The sequence below is a fragment of the Pelodiscus sinensis genome, chromosome 17, assembly GCF_052426305.1.
Source record: "Pelodiscus sinensis isolate ZL-2025 chromosome 17, ASM5242630v1, whole genome shotgun sequence".
NCBI lineage: Eukaryota > Metazoa > Chordata > Testudines > Trionychidae > Pelodiscus > Pelodiscus sinensis.
Genome location: NC_143068.1, coordinates 15,372,005 through 15,392,898, shown reverse-complemented (window position 1 = coordinate 15,392,898; position 20,894 = coordinate 15,372,005). Strand labels below are relative to the sequence as shown.

The following is a 20,894-nucleotide window of genomic DNA, read 5'->3' as shown; positions in this document are numbered from 1 at the left end:
GAACAGAACCAGTCTCAAAACAGAACCCTGTGGAACCCCATTTGTTACTCCTTTCCAGCAGGTTTGTGAACCGTTAATAAGTACTCTCTGGGAATGGTTATCGAGCCAGCTAATGTACCCACCTTATAGTAGTCCCACCTAAGTTGTATTTGCCTAATTTATTGATAAGACTGTCATGTGAGACCATATCAAATGCCTTACTAAAGTCTAGGTAAACCATGTCCACCGCTTCTCCCTTATCCACAAGACTCGTTATCCTATCAAAGCGATCAGATTGGTTTGACATGATTTGCTCTTTACACATTCATGCTGGCTGTTCCCTATCACCTTATTATCTTACAAGTGTTTGCAGATGATTTCCCTAATTATTTGTTCCATTATCTTTCCTAGCACAGAAGTTAAATTGAGTGAGTGGTCTGGAGTTTCCTGAGTTGTTTTTATTTCCCTTTTTATAGATGGGCACTATATTTCCCCTTTTCCAATCTTCTGGAATCTCTCCTGTCTTCCATGATTTTCCAAAGATGATAGCTAAAGGCTCAGATACCTCCTCTATCAGCTACTTAAGTATTTTAGGATGCATGTCATCAGGCTCTAGTCTCTTGCAGACATCTAACTTTTCTAAGTGATTTTTAACTTGTTCTTTTTTTATTTTATCCTCTAAACCTACCGCTTTCCCTCTAGCATTCGCTGTGTTAGGCATTCCTTCAGACTTCTCGGTGAAGATCGGAACAAAAGTCATTAAGCATCTCCGCCATTTCCAAGTTTCCTGTTACTGTTTCCCCTGCCTCACTGAGCAATAGACCTAGCCTGTCCTTGGTCTTCCTCTTGCGTCTAATATATTTATAGAATGTCGTCTTGTTTTCCTTTATGCCTGTAGCATAAAGCTGTAGTTTGAGCTCATTTTGTGCCTTTGCCTTTCTAATCTTGCTCCTGTATTCCTGTATTGTTTGCTTATATTCATCCTTTGTCATTTGCCCTAGTTTCCATTTTTTATATGACTCCTTTTTTATTTTTAGATCATGCAAGCTCTCCTGGTTGATCCAAGGTGGTCTTTTGGCATATTTTCTATCTTTCCTACGCAGCAGAATAGCTTGCTTTGAGCCGTTATCAATGTCCCTTTGAAAAACTGCAAACTTTTATTTTCAGACTGTTTCTGTTGCTTTCCCCACGAGCTATGCATGCAACCCTTCACATTTGAAGATCATATGCGAGGATTGCTTGCTTCCCCCCCCCCCCCCCCAATGTAAGGGGCCTTGACTGAGATACAAATTTCATAAAGGGCATACAAATAGAAGCCCTCTGATGTGGTAATGTATTTGCCATGATAATTAGTGTTGGAATAGCACATGTATTGTATTACTAGGCAAATGGCTATTAGCCCATAGCTTGCTATCATTAATTTCTGTGCTGCATTTATAAGGCAGTGGGCCTTTATTAAATGTTAGTTGACATAGTACTCCTTTGACTTAATTCTAACCCACTTTTTTGTACTGAAATGATCATGTTACAAATTATAAAATGCTACAATTTAGAATGACACTTTTGATAAGATTGATATAGCACTGGTGTTTGAATAGAAAATGGAGCGTGGCAAATTGTGAGATAATGCAGTGATCTTCAAATGTGAAGGGTTGCATTCATAGCTTGTGGGTGGAAAGCAACAGAAACAGTTTCAAAATAACTGGTAGAAAAATGTGTTCAAGTACATGTGAAAGTCAGATACCTCCTGTCCTTGTAATATACACTTGTGATCTCTGATGTACGAATTAGGTGGCACTGTTGTTTTTTTTAAACATTGCTAGACACTACGTGCACATGCTCCATTGCTAGGGTTGCCAACTGTCTAATCACATAAACCCAAACACTCTGGTCCTGCTAGGGTTACCAGATAGTTTCAGCAATAATACCGGACACACTTGACATTACATCGCAATCTACATTACATCTTATTTATATTTTCTCATTTATATTTTCTGTTTGTTTCTTGAACAGAGAGCTCAAATACTGGACTGTCCAGTTCAAAACCGGACACCCGGCAGCCCTATGTCCTACCCCGTATCCAAGGATTCCCCTGCTCACTCCTTCCCCCCTCATTTTCATGGGGGAGGGAGGAGCATGAGTTGGGGGTATGGGCTTTGGGCTGAGCCTGAGGGATTTGCAGTGTGGGAGGGGACTCTGGGTTGATCCTAGGGCAGGAGGGGTATTAAGGTATGGGCTGTGGAAGAGTTTGGGTGCAGGAGGGGGTTCAGAGCTGAGGCAGGGGGTTGGAGGTACAAGGTGCTGGCTTCAAGAGGGAGTTGAGGGCTTGGGCAAAGTTTTTTTGGGGGGGGGGGCATCTGGGAGAGGGCTCAGGGTTGGGACAAGTCAAATTTGAGTGTCAGTTGCCCAGGCTAACTGCAGTAAAGTCATAAACGGAACGACCAGTCTTTTTGAGATGTACTCAGCATGCAGAAATTTCTGTTGCAAGCAGTAAATAGTAGGCCTTAATGGTAAGGAAAGCTATCTTAAAAATCTGCCTATTCACTGAGGTACCTAAATGTGTGCTGAGATCCCTTTAAAATCTGTCCCCAAAATCTGTTTTAGAATTGTTCTATGGCTCTGAAATATAGCCACTTGTTCCTGAATGCTCTCAGTGAGATTGGAATCACGGACTCTATTCCAGTGTGGAAGGCTGAGGAAGATTAGTTGTTACTCCATTGATTGAGCCACCATGGTGTCATGAGTGAGAAAAAACCGAACTTAGTGCCAATAGGGACTGCTTCATGTCATGAAACCTGTGTGCGCTCAGCCCCAAATTCCACCGGTTTCCCCTTTTGCTGCCATCTTGCATACAATATATGTCTAACTACTGTTTACAGTGCTGGCAGAACAGATGCTATATTGATGTTAGAGGTGGTGGGTGGGTGTATGTTTGGGTTTTTTCCTCTCCATTTTAAACTATATGCATCAGGGTTTTGAGCCCATAGAATTTGTACAACTTCATCATATGTCACTAGATTTCTGGAAGGAAGGAAAGTGGGCCTATCATTCAATCTGTGAATTATTTCAGTTGAAAGTGCTGTAGCCTGGAACACATCCCATCTTCCTAAATCAGCAACAGTTATTTGAAGTAATAAAACAAAAAATAGATCTTAAAAAAGATCACTTTTGTATCCAGCTGAAAATCTATTTAACCATCTTTTCTGGGAGTTTCTTCGAAGTTTGCCACTCACAATGTGTGGAAGATTTGCTTACTACTGGTGACAAATGTTCATGTCCACTTGGCTTTTATTCACTAGGTTTTCAGTAATTCCCTCCAATGATTCTGCACCAAGTTGTTTCTTTCTCAGAAGCAAGTTAATCTAAATTTTGTTGTAACTTCTGTAATTGTCTTGCTTAGTTTATATTGTACAGAAATGCAGGGGTAAGATTAGAAAGGCAAAGGCACAAAATGAGCTCAGACTAGTTACAGGCATACAAGGCAACAAGGAGACATTCTATAAATATATTAGAAGCAAGAGGAAGACCAAGGACAGGGTAGGCCCTCTGCTCAGTGAGGAGGGAGAAGCAGTAACAGGAAACTTGGAAATGGCAGAGATGCTTAATGACTTTTGTTTCGATCTTCACCAAGAAGTCTGAAGGAATGCCTAACATAGTGAATGCTAGAAGGAAGGTGGTAGGTTTAGAGCAGGGGTTCCCAATCTTTTTGACACGGGGACCAGTAAATCCATTAAGGAGCTTTTGGAGGACTGGTAACATTCATTTGCATATTCATTAAGCGAGTGATGAATATGCAAATAAGTTTCTGGTCCTCCCAAAGCCATCAGTGCCAGCTTTAGCAAAACTTTTGATACGGTCATCCACAGTATTCTTGCCAGAAAGTTAAGGAAATATGGATTAGATAAGTGGACTGTAAAATGGAGAGAGAGCTGTCTAGACCAAACTTTTTACTTTAGTTGGAACCCATTTTTAGTACTGTTTTTTGCAGTCCAAAAATATAAATGCATATTTAAAAAAAGAATGAAAAATGAATACATTTTCACTGTATTATTTATTCACAATAATAACAATACATAACATAAATCTTAATTACAATTTAACTAGTAGAATTTTAACAGTTATAAAGTTTGTTTTGTTTATAATTGAATGAGTTGAATATAAGTCATTTGTGTGCACTTTATAGCTTTTAAATACAGGCAGTCCCTGGGTTACGTACAAGATAGGGACTGTAGGTTTGTTCTTAAGTTGAATCTGTATGTAAGTCGGAACTGGCGTCCAGATTCAGCCGCTGCTGAAACTGACCACCAGTTCTGACTTACATACAGATTCAACTTAAGAACCCCAAGTAAGCTGCTGCTGAAACTGATCAGCAGCTGATTCCAGGAAGCCCGGGGCAGAGCAACTGTGCCTCGGGCTTCCTGTAGTCAGCGCTGGTCAGTTTCAGCAACGGCTGACTTGGGGACGCCTGGGGCAGAGCAGCTGGGGTGCTGCTGGGTTGCTCCAGTAGCACTGCTCCTCGGCGCTACTGGACCAACCCAGCAGCACCCCAGCTGCTCAGCCCCAGGAGTCCTGATTCAGCTGTTGCTGAAACTGACCAGCAGCGGCTGAATCAGGATGCCTGGGGCAGAGCAGCTGGGGTGCTGCCGGGTTGGTCCAGTAGTGCCCAGAGCGGCGCTGCGGGACCAACCGGCAGCGCCCCAGCTGCTCTGCCCCAGGGTCCACAACAAAAGCCTGGTCTGCTGGGGGGGCACACTAGCTGCGCCCCCCCAGCAGACCAGGGACACAGGGAGCAAAGCGGCAGCGGGGGGTGCCTCGCCTCTGAGGCTTTGCTCTGGCGCGGGACTGCTTTGCTCCTGGTGCCCCTGGTCTGCTGGAGACCGTCCCCAGCAGACCAGGGGCACCGGGAGCAGCTTTTCTTGCCCCAGAGGTCGAGGTGGCTGACCGCTGCCTGTGAGCTCCGGGGCGAGAAAGCCCCGTTCGTAAGTGCGGATCCGACATAAGTCGGATCTGTGTAAGTCTGGGACTGCCTGTAACTAAAAAGAGAACTAATGGGAAGGGTGATGTTGTTTTGCATCACAACAACTTTGTCAGGAGCAAAAGAAAGTTTTATCCTCAAATCTGGTTCAACATTCAATCTATTTCTATATTTATTTTTGAAGACAACCAAAGATGAAACTAGTTTCACACTTACATGTCATGATGAAAGGCATTGAGAATTTGACTGCTTTCTCAGATAAATGTGAATATTCATTTCTACAGCTCAACCAAAAATCAATCAAGGAGAGTTTATCAAAGTTCTCTTAAGGCATAGTCACAGGAAAGTTCAATTAATGAATCCACTTCTGATGCACTCAATTGTAGTATTTCTTCATTTTCAGTGTCAACAGTAAACGGGTCCTTAATCCACATTTTACTGGCATCAATTGGAGGAAAATATTCATTTAAGCTTGATGTTGGCCCCAAGAGGTGTTCTTGGATTGCTGCAGAATTCACATTTGAGATATTAGTTTGAGCATATTTTTCATGTAATTCAGTTAAAGTACAAAAAAACTTAGTTTCTTGTTAACTCGCTGTGCCCATAAACACAGTTTTTAAATTGTTGCCTCAACTTTTTCGTGAACTTTGAAAATATTAATTTTAGTGCCTTGTAAATTCAAACTTAAATCATTTAAAAGACAAAATATGTCACATAAGTAAGCCACCATAGTTAACCAATCAAATTCATGAAACCTGTCTTTAAATGTAAATATAACATCTTTTGCCAATGGAGGGTTTCGCTCCAAGAACAATAAAACTTCATCCTTCATTTCAAAGAGTAGTTTCAAAATGTTTCATTTTGGCAGTCAGCAAACCTCACTGCAGTAAAAGATGCTCATGTTTACTTCCTGAATTGTTGCACAAAGCAGTAAAGATTATGGAATTCAAAGGATGAGATTTTATAAAATTTATAAACTTCACACATTCTTGAAGAGTGGAACTCAAAAGAGATGGCATAGTTTTCACAGCTAGTGCCTCTCTGTGAATACTATAATTCAGTGGTCCCCAATGCGCGTGGGTGGCCCCTGCCCTGGGTGTGCGGTACATGTGCAGTGCCAGCCCCGGGCACAGAGTGCGTGGGTGGCCCCTGCATGGCACATGCGTGTGGGCGGCTCCTGCCCCGCACATGCGCGGTGCTGGCCCTGGGCTCAGGGCGCGTGGGTGGCCCCTACCCCCGGATGCGCGGCGCATGTGTGGCCCCACCCCCGGAAGCGTGGCACGTGAGCAGCTCTGCCCGTGGGCACCCAGTATCCACGAAAGGTTGGGGACCACTGCTATAGTGCACCCATACACAGTCAGGCATTACAGCTCGAATCCATGGGACAAGCCCAGTGCGAGACCCATCCATTGCTCGAGCCCCATCACTGCTCAGTCCAACACACTTTTTCCAGTCAATATCACTTTGAATAATAAAATCATTGATTAGCTTAAAAATTTCGGCAGCCATTGTACTTGTTGGAAGTGGTTTACAAAATAAGAGATTTTCTTGAATGGAGCTTTCATAATCATATCTAACAAAACACATCAAATTGGCAGTATCAGCTATATCAGTGCTTTCATCCACTTGTAATGCAAAAAACTGACTATTTTGTATTCGATGAATGAGCATTTCTTCAATATTTTTTGCCATTTCTTCAGTTCTACGTTTCACTGTATTGTTGGATAAAGACAGAGAACCCAACTGATTTCCCCTTTTTTTCCTCCATAAATAAGGGATGTAATAATATGCAATGCAGGAAGTATTAACCTTTCACCAACAGTACTTGGGTAACCTGTCTCGGCTATTAGTTTTGAAACTTCATATGAAGCCAACACAAAGTTTTCATTTGAAGAGCCCATAGAAAGTGCACTTCTCATGTGTGGTTTTTTTTGTTTTTAAGCAAAAGCTCATTCATTTCTCTTGGTTATGAAAAAAATCTATGGGCTTACTTGCGTATTCTGGATGTTTGCACTGGTTTCATGCACTCGTTATAGTTCTGAGACACAGATTAGGCATAATGGCAAGTGATTATCACTTCCAACACTTCTAAAACCAAATTTCAAATACTCATCAGAATAATTGCGGGTCCAAGGAGTTAAGCAGTTAACCTAAGAGGACGTGCACGTTGTCCCACTATGCAGAAACAAACTGAGGCTGCTGTATCACGTGACAGGAAAACCAATGATACAGGCTTGGCTGTGTGAAAATACACGTGCTTCCGGGGAGACGAAGCCCTTTCTCGCTGCCTTGCCAGGTGGCCTGCGCTCCCCGGCACTGCCAAGGCACTGTGCTGCCCCTACAGAGAGCCCACCCCCTGGAGGAGCCATTGAATTCCCATTAAAAAGTAGTCCACCACTCACCCATAGAGACCACTGCATTCTCCATCCAGCCCGGCCCAGGGATTGGGAACGTGGTGCCGCATGGGCAGTTGGGAAAACCCAGAACTCCTAGCTGCATCCTTCATCCAGCCCGGGCCAGGGCTTGGGGACACAGCATGCACGGGCATGCTTGGAGCGCGGAACACCCCAGCAGCCCCGCTGAGGCCTGGTATATTTTTGCCGCAGCCCGGTAACAGGCCGCAGCCCATAGTTTGAGGAATGCTGGTTTAGAGGATAAAATAAAAAAAGAACAAGTTAAAAATCACTTAGAAAAGTTAGATGTCTGCAAGTGACCAGAGCCTGATGAAATACATCCTAGAATACTCAAGGAGCTGATAGAGGAGGTATCTGAGCCGGTGGCTATCATCTTTGGAAAATCATGAAAGACAGGAGAGAGAGTCCAGAAGACCAGAAAAGGGCAAATATAGTGCCCATCTATAAAAAGGGAAATAAGAACAACCCAGGAAAACTCAGTGAGTGGTCTGGAGTTAACTTCTGTGCTAGGAAAGATAATGGAACAAGTAATTAAAGAAATCATCTGCAAACACCTGGAAGGTAATAAGGTGATAGGGAACAGCCAGCATGGATGTGTAAAGCACAAATCATGTCAAACCAAGTATGATAGCTTTCTTTGATAGGATAACAAGCCTTGTGGATAAGGGAGAAGCGGTAGACATGGTTTACCAGGACTTTAGTAAGGCATTTGATAAGTTAACCGTATCAGTAAACTAGGCAAATACAAGTTAGATGGGGTTACTATAAGGTGGGTGCATAACTGGATGGATAACTGTTCTCAGAGATTAGTTATTAACAGTTCATAATCATGCTGGAAAGGTACAACAGGTGGGATTCCGCAGGGGTCTTTTTTGGGATGGGTTTTGTTCAACATCTTCAACTATTTAGATATTGGCATAGATAATAGGCTTATTAAGTTTGCAGATGATATCAAGCTGGGAGAGGTTGAAACTGCTTTCGAAGATAAGGTCATAATTCAAAATGATCTGGACATATTGAAGAAATGGTCTGAGGCAGACAGGATAAAGTTTAATAGGGACAAATGCAAAGTACTCCACTTAGGAAGGTATAGTCAGTTTCTCACACATAGAATGGAAAGCAACTGTCTAGGAGGAATATGGCAGAAAGGGATCTAGAGGTTATAGTGGACCACAAGCTAAATATGAGTGAACAGTGTGATGCTGTTTCCAAAAAAGCCAACATGATTCCAGGATGTAACAGGTGTATTGTGAGCAAGACACAAGAAGTCATTCTTCCACTCTACTCTACGCTGATTAGGCCTCAGTTGGAGTATTGTGTCCAGTTTTGGGCACCGCATTTCAAGAAAGATGTGGAGAAATTGGAGAGGGTCCAGAGAAGAGCAACAAGAATGATTAAAGGTCTAGAGAACATGAGCTATGAGGGAAGACTGAAATAATTTGGCTCGCTTAGTTTAGAAAAGAGAAGATTGAGAGGGGACATGATAGCAGTTTTCAGGTATCTAAAAGGGTGTCACAGAGAGGAGGGAGAAAAATTGTTCTCCTTGGCCTCTGAGGATAGAACAAGAAGCAATGGGATCAAACTGCAGCAAGGAAGATTTAGGTTGGACATTAGGAAAAAGTTCCTAACTGTCAGGGTAGTTGAACACTAGAATAAATTGCCTAAGGAGGTTGTGGAGTCTCCATCTCTGGAGATATTTAAGAGCAGGTTAGATAAATGTCTACCAGGTATGGTCTTCTAGATGGTGCTGGGTCCTGCTGTGAGGGCAGGAGACTGAACTCTTGAGGTCCCTTCTGGTCCTAGTGTTCTATGATTCTGTGATATTAAGCAGAGAAAAATTAATACAGTAGCACAATAGCAAATATTTGAACTGCCAGAAACCTATAGCTCTGATCCAATTAGAAATCCCAGATGTGTGCTTTGACTAACATACTTTCAGTGGGGCTAGGGATGTAAAATCCTGGTCAATCAGTAAACTAGTTAAACCTAAGGCTTGAGAGGGAGAGGCTCCAACTGCTCTCTCCTTCCCTCCTGCACCCCACTCACCACACACTGGGCTACAGGCACTGGCAGCCCCTCATGCAGGGTGGCCAGCTCCTGCTCTCTTTTCCAGCATTGTTCAATCTTGGACTGATCTCTCTTACAACACTGCTTTCCCTTTTAATATGAATAATATTCACTTTTTTGCCATTTTGACAGATTTAAGATTTCTTAAGATTAAGACTTTGCTTCTGAAACAGCTCTCTCCTCCATACAGGCTAGAATTAAGTGGGTCGAACTGTTTCCTCTCAATTGTAGTCTAGATGTTCACAGATATCTTACTTTAGTGTTTATTTAACAATTACATCAGTGTAAGAGCAGAATTCAGCTGCTGTGTTTGCATGATGTACCAGTTATCCTTCCTTTTAGCTTATCAGTCATAAGACAAAGCACAACTATAGATATGCATTCAAGAATAACATGTCAGATTTTCAGAGGCCTCACTCCATCCTCAATTTGCATGCACCTGTAGAGATCACTATTGTAAGCTAGAATATCTAATCACTTCATAAGATTTGTAGACACAAATTTAGTGTCTGTCTAAACTCAAAGTTGTTTAGAAAATATTTTGCATATAATTTAAAATCCCTTTTGCTGTTTTCTGCAGGTCCTTTCACAGATGTTGTCACCACAAACCTGAAACTTGGTAATCCTACAGACAAAAATGTGTGCTTCAAAGTAAAGACTACAGCACCACGCAGATACTGTGTAAGGCCTAACAGTGGAATTATTGATGCAGGAACATCAATTAATGTTTCTGGTAAGTCATTCAAGACTGTGTGATTTGTAGTTGAAGCTGGTCTCATCAGTGTTCTCTGAGACTCAACTTAATACACACTGGGAAAATGGAGAGGCAAGCAAGAGAGCATGATTTCATATTTATTTTGTTTCCATGAAAAAACAGCTGTTTCATAACCTCTATTTCTGGTTGCTTAATTTAAAATCTCTTATTTTGATAAAAGTGAAAGCAAATGCAATGTAAGCAGTTGAAATAATTACTTACAGTATTCTCTTGTTTTGTACTTGAAAATGCACTGTGCATTTTGACACTGAAAAAACTTCAAAAAAAATAAGCCGTTACAGTGTAAGGGGAAAAGAGTAATGGATTTGTTTGTTGGTAAGTGACAGCTGAAGTTTTATCTTGCATAAATCTGCAGAAGTTGGGCAACAGCAATAGTAAGACAATGGACTTGTGCTATAAGTTTGCTGAGCTGAATATATTTCCCACCAAAAAGGAAGAGTTTCTTAATTAGGCAAGTCACTTGGCTGGTTACACTGCTCTACAGCCAAAATGCTTCTGAAATAAATGTAGTCAAACTTAACTAATTCTGGGTCACTGAGAACGAAAATGATGCTTAAAATTGTTGATTGGCTTTAGTTTTCAAGATATGCTATTGGGTCAGTATATACGACCCTTGACTTGCGAATGGCGGAGGATAAGTGAGTTATAAAGGGAAGGGATCTCAATTTAAACCAGAAATGACTAAAATACATCTTTGAGTGGATCTATGAATAAATCTGACCGAGTTTGGACAGTACTTGCTTTTTAGGCAAAACAGTGAATGATGCAATCTGAAGCTGGTATTGCATCATACATGATATGAATTGCATCATGTTATTCCTAGAAGTCATGGATGTTTTGCTGCATAATGGCAATGTTTTGCCATCAGTTCCAGTTGGTCATGCAGTCCATATGAAGGAAACCTACGACAACATGAAACAACTATTGAGGTGCATAAACTATGACCAACATCAGTGGCACCTTTGTGGCGATTTGAAGGTTGTTGCTCTCTTGCTTGGTCTGCAGACTGGATACACAAAGTACTGCTGTTTTCTCTGCGAATGGGATAGTCGTGCAAGAGATTCCCACTACATCAAGATAGATTGGCCACTCCGACAGTCATTGGAGCCTGGGAGGAAAAGTGTTCAGCATCCACCACTTGTTGAATCAAGGAAGATTTTGTTACCACCCTTACACATCAAGCTGCGTCTGATGAAGAACTTTGTCAAGGTCATGAACAAAAACACAAGCAGCTTTCAAGTACCTCTGTGGAAAATTTCCAAGGTTAAGTGAAGCTAAGATAAAGAAAGGTGTCTTTGTTGGTCCTCAGATTCGTGAACTTCTTCAAGATGATGCATTTGATCATGCACTGCGTGGCAAGGAAAAGACGGCATGGAAAGCCTTCCAGTTAGTGGCAATAAATTTTCTTGGAAACAACAAGGCAGACAACTACAGGTTGTTGGTGGAAAACCTCCTCAAGGCATACAAAAGCCTTGGTTGCAACATGTCACTAAAGATACATTTTTTGCGCTCTCATCTAGATTTTTTTCCACCGAACTGCGGAGCAGTGAGCGACGAGCATGGCGAGCGATTTCACCAGGACATTGCAACAATGGAGAAACACTATCAGGGCAAATGGAGCCCAACTATGCTTGCAGACTATTGCTGGACAGTGACAAGAAATGCTCCATTTAATGAATACAAGAGACAAGCCAAGAAGCACCGAGTAGACACTGAAGAGGACTAAACTATTTACATAATAGTTTTTTGCCTTTTTGTTTCATAATAAATTTTATTTATATAACCCTTTTGCTGATTTTTAAAATGTTACATAAACAGGACAGGTGAAATATCATGTAAAGCAACCACAAACACATGACAAGACCTAGGTTTGCAGTTTGATTAAAACTCTATCTATACAATATACATAGACGTAAAATATAAAAACTTAAATATCTTGGAAACAGTAGCCAATCACTTGTTTTAATTGTCATATTTGAATTCAGCACATCAAAATACATAATAAATATCACATTTGATCTCTGAAGCAGACGACTTCTAAAAAATTGTAGACCAGTGTTATTTAAATTACACCACTGCAGTCCAGAGAAAAATTTGGCCCTTTGAAATAAATGTGTTTAACTTTAAATTACACATCTCTCAGACTATTTTGGTACTGTTTGCAGATATTTTGTAACACTTCAGTACTATTCCATAAATCCACTGTCACAATAGTAGTTGAGAATTTGACTTAAATCGTTTTGTGAGTTAGTAATTGACTTTTCAAAAAACTCTGAAGCCACGTTCATGGGTTTTTCATGTAGTTTTTATAGCTGAGATTTGTATACTTCAACTCAGAACAGCACATCCTAATTATAATGGCTACCAATTGTGTAGCCAAATTCCAAGTTATTTTTCAAGTGATTTACATATGTCCGTTCCGCATCAGATTTGTGTGCGCCCAGTATATAGTAGTCAGAGACTTGTTCAGTGGACCCTGTCAGGGCAGCACATGCACCACCTGCTTCATAATGGTCAATGTGAAAGTGTAAAGGGCAGGATTGCTAGGATTCCCCTCAGTTTTTTCTTCTCGTACTTGATGGTTATTGGCAGGGCTCGCCAAGCAGATCGCTCTTCGCTGGCTTTTCTGGGTTGTAATCTACTCACCACTGGCGAGTAGATTACATTATTTGTTGAGCCCTGGTTATGGAATGTTTCTTGTTGTTGGAAGTTTCATTTCTCATTTGTGTTTGTTGATAGCCGTTTAGTTGTTATAGTAATAAGTTTTCCTTTTAAAATGTTTTTGAATACTTTGGTTCCTGTTGCTGGGTACCTTGTAACTGGGTTTCAAGCCTTGTTGTTCTTGTAAGAAACTTTGACAGTGTGTGATCTGCTGGTTGCCTGAGGTGACTCAGTGTCTCATATCAGGAAACTGTCAAATGCTCAGAATCTGAGAGATTGAGACCTCTGGCACCAAAGTCTAGGAAGTTTGTGGTCAAGAACTCAAGAGTTCACTCAAGGCCAAGGTACTCTGAGGCAGTCACCTGATCGAAAGGGACCATCAGCACCAGTGTTGTCATGGTGGACCAACCCCTGAAGTGGCTCCGTATAGTTCAGTGGTATGGGAGACTTTCCTGGTATGTCTACACCTGAGGCTTATGCGATGAGATGGGATAGGAACATAAGAATGGCCATACTGAGTGATACCAGAGGTCCATCTAGCCCAGTATCCTGTCTTCTGACAGTGGCCCAATGCCAGGTGCTTCAGAGGTAATGAACAGAATAGACAATCCAAGTGATCTATCCACTGTCATCCGGTCCCAGGTTCTGGCAAACAGAAGCGAGGGACACTGAAAGTATGGTATTGAATGAATCCGATAAGTCTCTTAGCACTGGCTTCACAGGCTAGCCAAGGGACTTCTCACTCAGTACTGATGCTGCTTTGTATCACTCCAATGTATAATATTGTGATTTCCACTAGTTTGTTGAATGTGTCTTTGTCATGCCATCCATGATCTCACTGGGACTGCCATCTCCAGGCTCTGGTTATCAATCTCTGGCATCAAAGAGAACAGTTCTCCCCCTTGGTCAAAAGTTGACTCTGAACTCTGACAGCTGTGCCATGAACATCATTGGTTCCTATCCACTACCTACCATCCTCGGAGTCCCCCGGGGATGCTATCTTGACCATCAAGCAGATCTAAGGCAAAGAAGAAATTTGGCTCTAAAGCCCTGACTGCCCATTGCAGATTTCCACTTACCTCCGTATATCCTCCTCTCTCTGCTTTATCAAGTAGATACTGACAGATGCAGCAGGAGAACACTCCCAGTACTGGTCTCAGTACTGACTGGGAAGTATTTGCTCAGGTGAATGTACCTCTAGAGTAGTGGTTGTCAAACTGGAGTCTGGGAACCACCAACAGTCTGTGGATGCCTTGAAGGTTCACTGTGGCTTGAGCTCAGCCCCTCCCCTTCTTACCCTCACGGGAAAAGTGGATCCAGCAGTGCTTCCAAGCGCCTCTGCTTCCCCTCCCTCAGCTGGGGAAATAGAAGTGCATTGATGCAATGCTTAGAGGCTTTCCCCACTCCTCCCATTGGCTGGAAACAGACCAGTGGGAGCAGTAGGAGGCTGTGCCTGAGACACAATGTCTGGGAGCAGCTCAGGGCATGAAAGCAAGAAAGTTCCCCACCTCCCCTTCATGCCCAGGTCCTACACTGCCCTCTCCCCCCAAACATACCCCCGCTGAGTCCCTGCACCCCCCATCCTGCTCCTGCAACTTCAAATGGGTATTCAGAACTATCTGGCAGACCTGTTAAACCTATCATTCACTAAGTCACCATGAGAGTTGTCTGCCCAAACACAGCTAGATACATTTCCCACCTTTGGTAACTTCCCATGTAGACCTGTTTACAACAAAAGTTAATTGGAAGTCTCATCCAGATTCTTTCCTGTTGCCTTAAACAGACAAGCGCCTGTCCACACTTGCTTCAGTTCCACTCCTCCCCAGAGTGCTGTTGAATGCCATCTGGACTGATTTTCAGGTCATACTCATAGTTCTGGCATGGCCTCAGCAGCATTAGATATTTTGGCCTTCTGCTGAAATATATCCCAAATCTTCAGATGAGTAGTGTGTAGGAATGAAATAAAATGCTTTAGAGAGCAGTTGAATGGAGAGCTTGTTTTGATCTTTAAACATCCAGAATAAAGCTTTGTTCTTTCTGCTAGCCTGAGACATGCACATGAAAATCATCCAAATTTTTGAATTGATGATGAAAATTATCTTGATTGTTCAGGTCCAAATAATCTTACAGGAGTAAGATGTGGACCCTTTTCATCTGTCATATTAATATTTACAGTTACATTCCGTGAGGAAGAGAGGTCCTTTATCATACTGTTATCAATACCATCTTGCTCTTAATTTCAGGCATTGTATTTAAAAAAATAAAAGTTCACTTGTGCTGTCAATAACTGTTAATGCTACCTTAAACAGAGTCTAGCTTTCGAGTAAACTACCTTTTGCCATCTTGACTTACACTAACTATTGCAGTCCTGGACCTCCAGATCAGAGACCGCATGGACACATCTACAGTATGCAGATTTGGGTGATCTTGCCAAATACTTGTAGCCTAGTCCAGGACTTAGATTGACATTTCCAGCCATAAGACTAATGTGCTAACTCATTATGACTCTTAGCATTTGCTTTCTTGATAAGAATCCTTGTACTGATAATTGTTTTTGTTATCTGGGTCACTTAAATGTTTCTAAGATGGACTTGCTTTCACACTGAAATTGAAATGATTATCAGAATAAACTAAATCCTAAAATGCTTACTCCAAATTAACATTGTATTTTTAAACTGTGCATGATAAATACTTAGAGCTCTTCATATTTCTTCCCTGTAATAAGCACCATTTGAAGTTAAGGAAACAGGGTTCTAGGAATACAAATGTTCGTTCTTCATTTTTTTAGAAAAACAACATTGACCTTTCAGCTGGAAGCTATTTTTTAAAATTTAATTATGGCCCACTTGCACTCCATCCTCTTTCAAAAAGAGCTGTGTCCCCCTTTTGTTCATGGGTAGTTGCCTTAAAGTACAAAATCTGAAGTGGGATAGGGCACAAAAAATAAGACACCCTGGCTCTGCTGTGCTTAGGGAAATACGAGAAGACCGTATAAGAAGCTCTGCATATTGAAGGGGGTGTGCAAGAGAAGACTGAGGGAAAGGGAAAGGGAATGTAGAGCTAGTGAGTTTTCAACAGTTTGGGTAAGTGCACCAGGTACTGCTATATGTAGGACTGCAGTAGCAGCCGTGGAGGTAGTATGTCAGTGGTGGGCAACTTACTGCCCAGGGGCTACACGTGATTCATCAGGGTAAGCCACTGGTGGGCTGCCAGACATGTTGTTTATCTTTGCGTCTGCAGGTTCTGTTACCAGAGGTTCTTTTAACCCAAACCTCTCGGTAACTTTTACTTTCTGCAGGGTGGTGTCAGGAAATAATTCAGGGGAGACACGGTCGTCGGACCAATAGGTGGATGGTACAAACAGGACAACGCGAGTGCTTTCACTTAAAGCTAAGCTTTACTTAGTCTCAAGCACTTACACACATCTGCAACAGGTTAGTAAAACACCCGCACCCTAGATAGTTACCAAAGTTGAGTGTGGCTCTCGAGTGACACTGGGCAGGCTTCTGATGGCCAGGCTTCCATCTGCTGGTGGGGACGAAGATGCATCCAGACGTGAAGAGTCCTCGAGGTGACCCGTCAAGTGTTCCCAAAATTGTCCCCCTAACTCAAACTTTCCTTCCCTATTTATCCATTAGTATTACAATAACATATCACTCAAACTTGTTAGGCAAGCACTTTTTAAAGATTAGGCAAGAGGTTTTCTTCTGATCATCACTTTCACCTGATGTGTGGTGTGTGAGGTTCCCCCCCCCCCCCTCCCCCCGCCCAGAGACTCCATGCCCGGGGGCCCTGATAAATACATGTCTTAGGGCATTTAGACAAATTTCCTGTTTTTCTTAATGTATAGTTCAGCGATTTCACTAGAGATTTGGGCCTCAGGAAGGACATGGGGTCAAGCTGCCCTCTCAGTGGCACTCAGACTCCCCTTCTTTTTTCTGACTTGGTCTAGGTCTAATTTGGGCCTGTTAGCTTGGTTGCTAAAGTTTAAGCAGTAAGCAACAGTGGATCAGGCACATTACTGGATTTGCCAAAATCTCCCTGTACAGTACCAGCTGCCAGCAGTTTCCATTGGCTGCAGTTTGCTGTTCTTGGCCAATGGAACTTCTTGGCTGCTGTTTCCTGCAACTCCCATTGGCTGGGAATGGCGAGCCATGGCCAATGGGAGCTGCGGGTGGCCCTTACCTGCAGATGCAAAGTAATCTCTTTGGCGGCCTACCTAGTGGCTTACCCTGACGAATTGCATGCAACCCATGGGCCACAGGTTGCCCAGCACTTTGGTATGTTGTGCTCTGGTACCACATTGTGTTGGCTTCAAAGAGAGGATTCAAAACATCCCAAAACCTTGATAAACACCAGATTTCCCCAGGTTGCATAACAAGTACTATCTGTGTTTTAGCCTGTTAGAAGTCTGTGTAGAATTTATTGTTGCTAATTGTCATCTTCCCAAATTGGTTTAGTTGCAATATGGGAAGTAAGCACCAAAGATGATAAACCTATTTCCATCCTGCCTTAATACTTTAAATAGAGCCTAAACAGTGTGAACTGCATAAACTGTATTAAGTAAGGTCAGCATGCTGTTAGGTGATTAATTACTGGAACAGTTCATGAAGGGTTGCAGTAGATTTACCATCCCTCGCAGTTTATAAATCAAGAGTGGATGTTTTTCTGAAAGATACGGTGCAGTTCAACAAGTATTTTTTTTTTTTTTGGAGGTAGTAGGGGGGATTAGTCAGACTGACCTTCTGCATAATACAGGCTAGTTGATTAGTAGTCTAGGTGATTCTGGTCTTAGAATCAGACCTTCATGTCTGCAACCTCCCATCTATACAGATCCAGCTCCCAGGATTAGCATCTGAAATAGTTATGGAAAAGAAAAGACCAATCCAGTGCTGTGCTGTTTGAGTCTTGCATTCTGGTTTTCTTGATCTTGCCTACATTAACTTCCTCCACCCCAACTTTCAGAATACTCTATTAGAATAGTTTTATTCTCAGATCACTTCATGGGCGTGCTGTCCAATTGTTAAATGCACAGCAGTTTAAAATGCAGTATTTGAATTGATATTCAAAGCCATGTTTGTTCATGGATCAAGTGAAGTAACAAAATTATAGCCTAATCAAAAATACTTCAGCTTCTTGCAGTATGTTATTAAGGTTAGCACTTCTAATCTTCACCAAATTCTCATTTAATGAACACAAAAGTATTAATTGCAACATTTATACTGAAGTCATGAATGTACAGCTTACTACAACACAATAAATTAGAGTATTTCCTATAGATTTTTACTTGGGTATAATTTTGCTTCTCATTATTGAAACTTGTCAGTAGCCATGTCAAATAGCATATATTCAATTTGTTAAATGCAAAAAAAAGCACTTTTAAAAATATTAGTATCCTGAACTTCAGTGTAAACGTTTTTTTTCTTTATGAAGGCAGGTATTTTCAGTCTTGTAGTAAGGCATAAAAATGCACTTAGATTCTTCAAAACCTAATATAATAATATTGGGCTACGTCTACATTGGCATGATCTTGCGCAAGAACTCTTTTGCGGAAGAGTTCTTGTGCAAAAACTCTTCCAGAAGAGAGCGTCTACACTGGCATGTGCTTTTGCACAAGAGCATCCTTGCCAGTGTAGACGTTCTCTTGCGCAAGAAAGCTCTGATGGCCATCTTAACCATAGGGCTTTCTTGCACAAGAAATTCATGTTGCCTGTCTACACTGGCCTCTTGCGCGAGAACAGTTGCCAAGAGGGCTTCTTCCTGAGCGGGAGCATCATAGTTCTTGCACAAGAAGTACTGATTTCATACATTAAAACGTCAGTGTTCTTGCGCAAGAACTTGTGGCCAGTGTAGACAGGCAGCAAGTTTTTGCACAAAAGCAGCTGCTTTTGCTAAGATTGCACCAATATAGATAACCTTGGAGTATAATAATTTGGATGGTAACTTCCAGCCAATAAATCTAATAGGGATGTCTTCACAGTCTCTACTCCATTTTCTTGTGTTTCTTCTGTTGATTCGGATTAATGTAGCTATTTGGTTGCACTAGAATAGCACTGCATTTCATTTCTAAGAAGACTACTGCCAAAGTCTAACTGCATAAAGATCTTAAAGTGCAACAGTTTGTTCATCAGAATTTTACTCTCTGAACTCAAAATTGGGGCTGTTGTTTCTTTCCAGTGTTACCACTTGTCTTGAATTAAAACCGTATAATACTGTTTGAAGTTTCTCATAGGAATGAAAGCTTATACGCAGATAAATCTCTTCTGAGAAGAATCCATCATTTTATCAGTGTATTCTGCTTTATTTGAAGTATCATGAAAGTCCACTGAAAACACACATAATCAAGCTTTCCATTTCTCAACCCTGAGGCAAAATCCAACCTCTAGATATGTGTATTTCAGAAAACTTCTTGAATGCCATTTTTTTAAAAGTACTCCCATCTCTATCAGCCCACCCTTAACTACAATTCCAGACTTGTAGCCTAGATTTTTTTGGGGGGGAGGGGAGAGTACATAAATGTACATACAGTTACATGTCTGATTATGACAATTTAGTGCAAATAACCATCAATGGCTCTCTGTGCATAATCTAATTTGCATTTGATCTTAACTTTGAAAATATGGGCATCTGAGTGTGTTTGAATGGCTTCTTTAACAAAGACCTTCTATCTAGTTCTGTAACAGCCTGGAGTGTGCCACCTGTAAAAGATGCACATGAAAATGGTGGGGTTTACTTGGTTACAGTCAAAACCATGACAATTTCACCAGGTGCTGATATGCAACAAGGCGTGGGGGTTGGAGGCACATGCCATTCATGGCCAACACCCTGGTGAAAAGCCCATCACCTCAGTTCATATTCTGGGAGAGAAGTGTTAGTATTTCCTCTAGGATGCTGTCTGTGAACATCTTTAGTGGTTTCTATTTTTCTTATAGCATCTGGATCGGGGTCTGTAGCCTAAGGCTCTAGAGCCATGGCTCAGTATGGAACCAAATATGGCTCTTTTTGTCATTCCCAAAATACACACAACTTTTTAAATTAAAATGAAAAATTAATTCAACATTTTTAAAACATGTATTTATTTATATCAAGATGATTTCCCGCCCCCTCCCCCCTCCATTTCACTTTTAACTGTTCATTTTAACAACCATACATCCTCTCCACTCCTTGGGCATCGTGCATATTCTCTTTTTAGTTGGTGGTTGGATCAAAAAAAATTTCCATCATATATGATGTTGAACTCTAACCCTCAACAGTAAAAATGGCAAAGAGAAAGAAAGATGAGGCATACAGAAATTTTCAAAAGGAGTGGACAGGCTTGTAAGCATTTATGGATAGGTCTGGATCTCCACAGTCTTATTTGTAGTGAGTGAGTGTTCTCCTCACCCCCCTCCCCCCAAAAAAAGAGAATTGCATGACAAAACATATAGCATTTGCTACAAAGTAGCCCAAGCATGACAAGAAAAAGCTTGCAAGGAGCTGCAGTGAAAAATGAACACTGGACAAAATAGCTTGCTAGCATGGTCAAAAAAAGGTGGAGGCTTAAACTCTGCAAGTTTTGTGGGCTCATACAGTGTTATTAGAGAGGGGAAGCCGTTCACTGACGGGGATTATGTGAAGAAATGCATGCTAAAAATTGGTCCGGAACTATTTGACGTGTTTCACAACAAGGGCAAAAATATTATAGAAAATTCAGGACATGCCATTATCTGCAAAAACAGTTCATGACAGAGCTGTGAAAATGACCCATCAAATCAACAAGGAACAAATGCACAATTTGAGTATAGCTACTTATGTTGCATTTGCTTTGGTCAAGACAACTGACGTATGTGACGTTAATCAGTTGTGTAGTCTGGGACAATAGATTTGTGGAAATGCTGTTCATGAAGAAATGATTGAGATTACTAATGAAAAAAATCAAACAAGGGGTCAAGACATCCTTAAAACTATGGTGAACTTTGTAAACAAAGAAATACAGTTGGATAATCTTGTGTTTATGTGTACGGACGGTGCACCTACCATGGTC

General features: G+C 41.5%; 1 protein-coding gene across 2 annotated transcripts in view; it reads left to right on the top strand.

The window, feature by feature from the left end:
* The window catches only part of VAPB (VAMP associated protein B and C), a 63,786-nt gene that overhangs the window by 22,018 nt on the left and 20,874 nt on the right, over positions 1 to 20,894 (top strand). For both annotated transcript variants that reach the window (XM_014574721.4, XM_014574720.4), the window contains exon 2: positions 10,016 to 10,168. In XM_014574721.4, the coding sequence (XP_014430207.1) occupies positions 10,016 to 10,168 (153 nt within the window). The remainder of the gene's footprint in view (positions 1 to 10,015; positions 10,169 to 20,894) is intronic.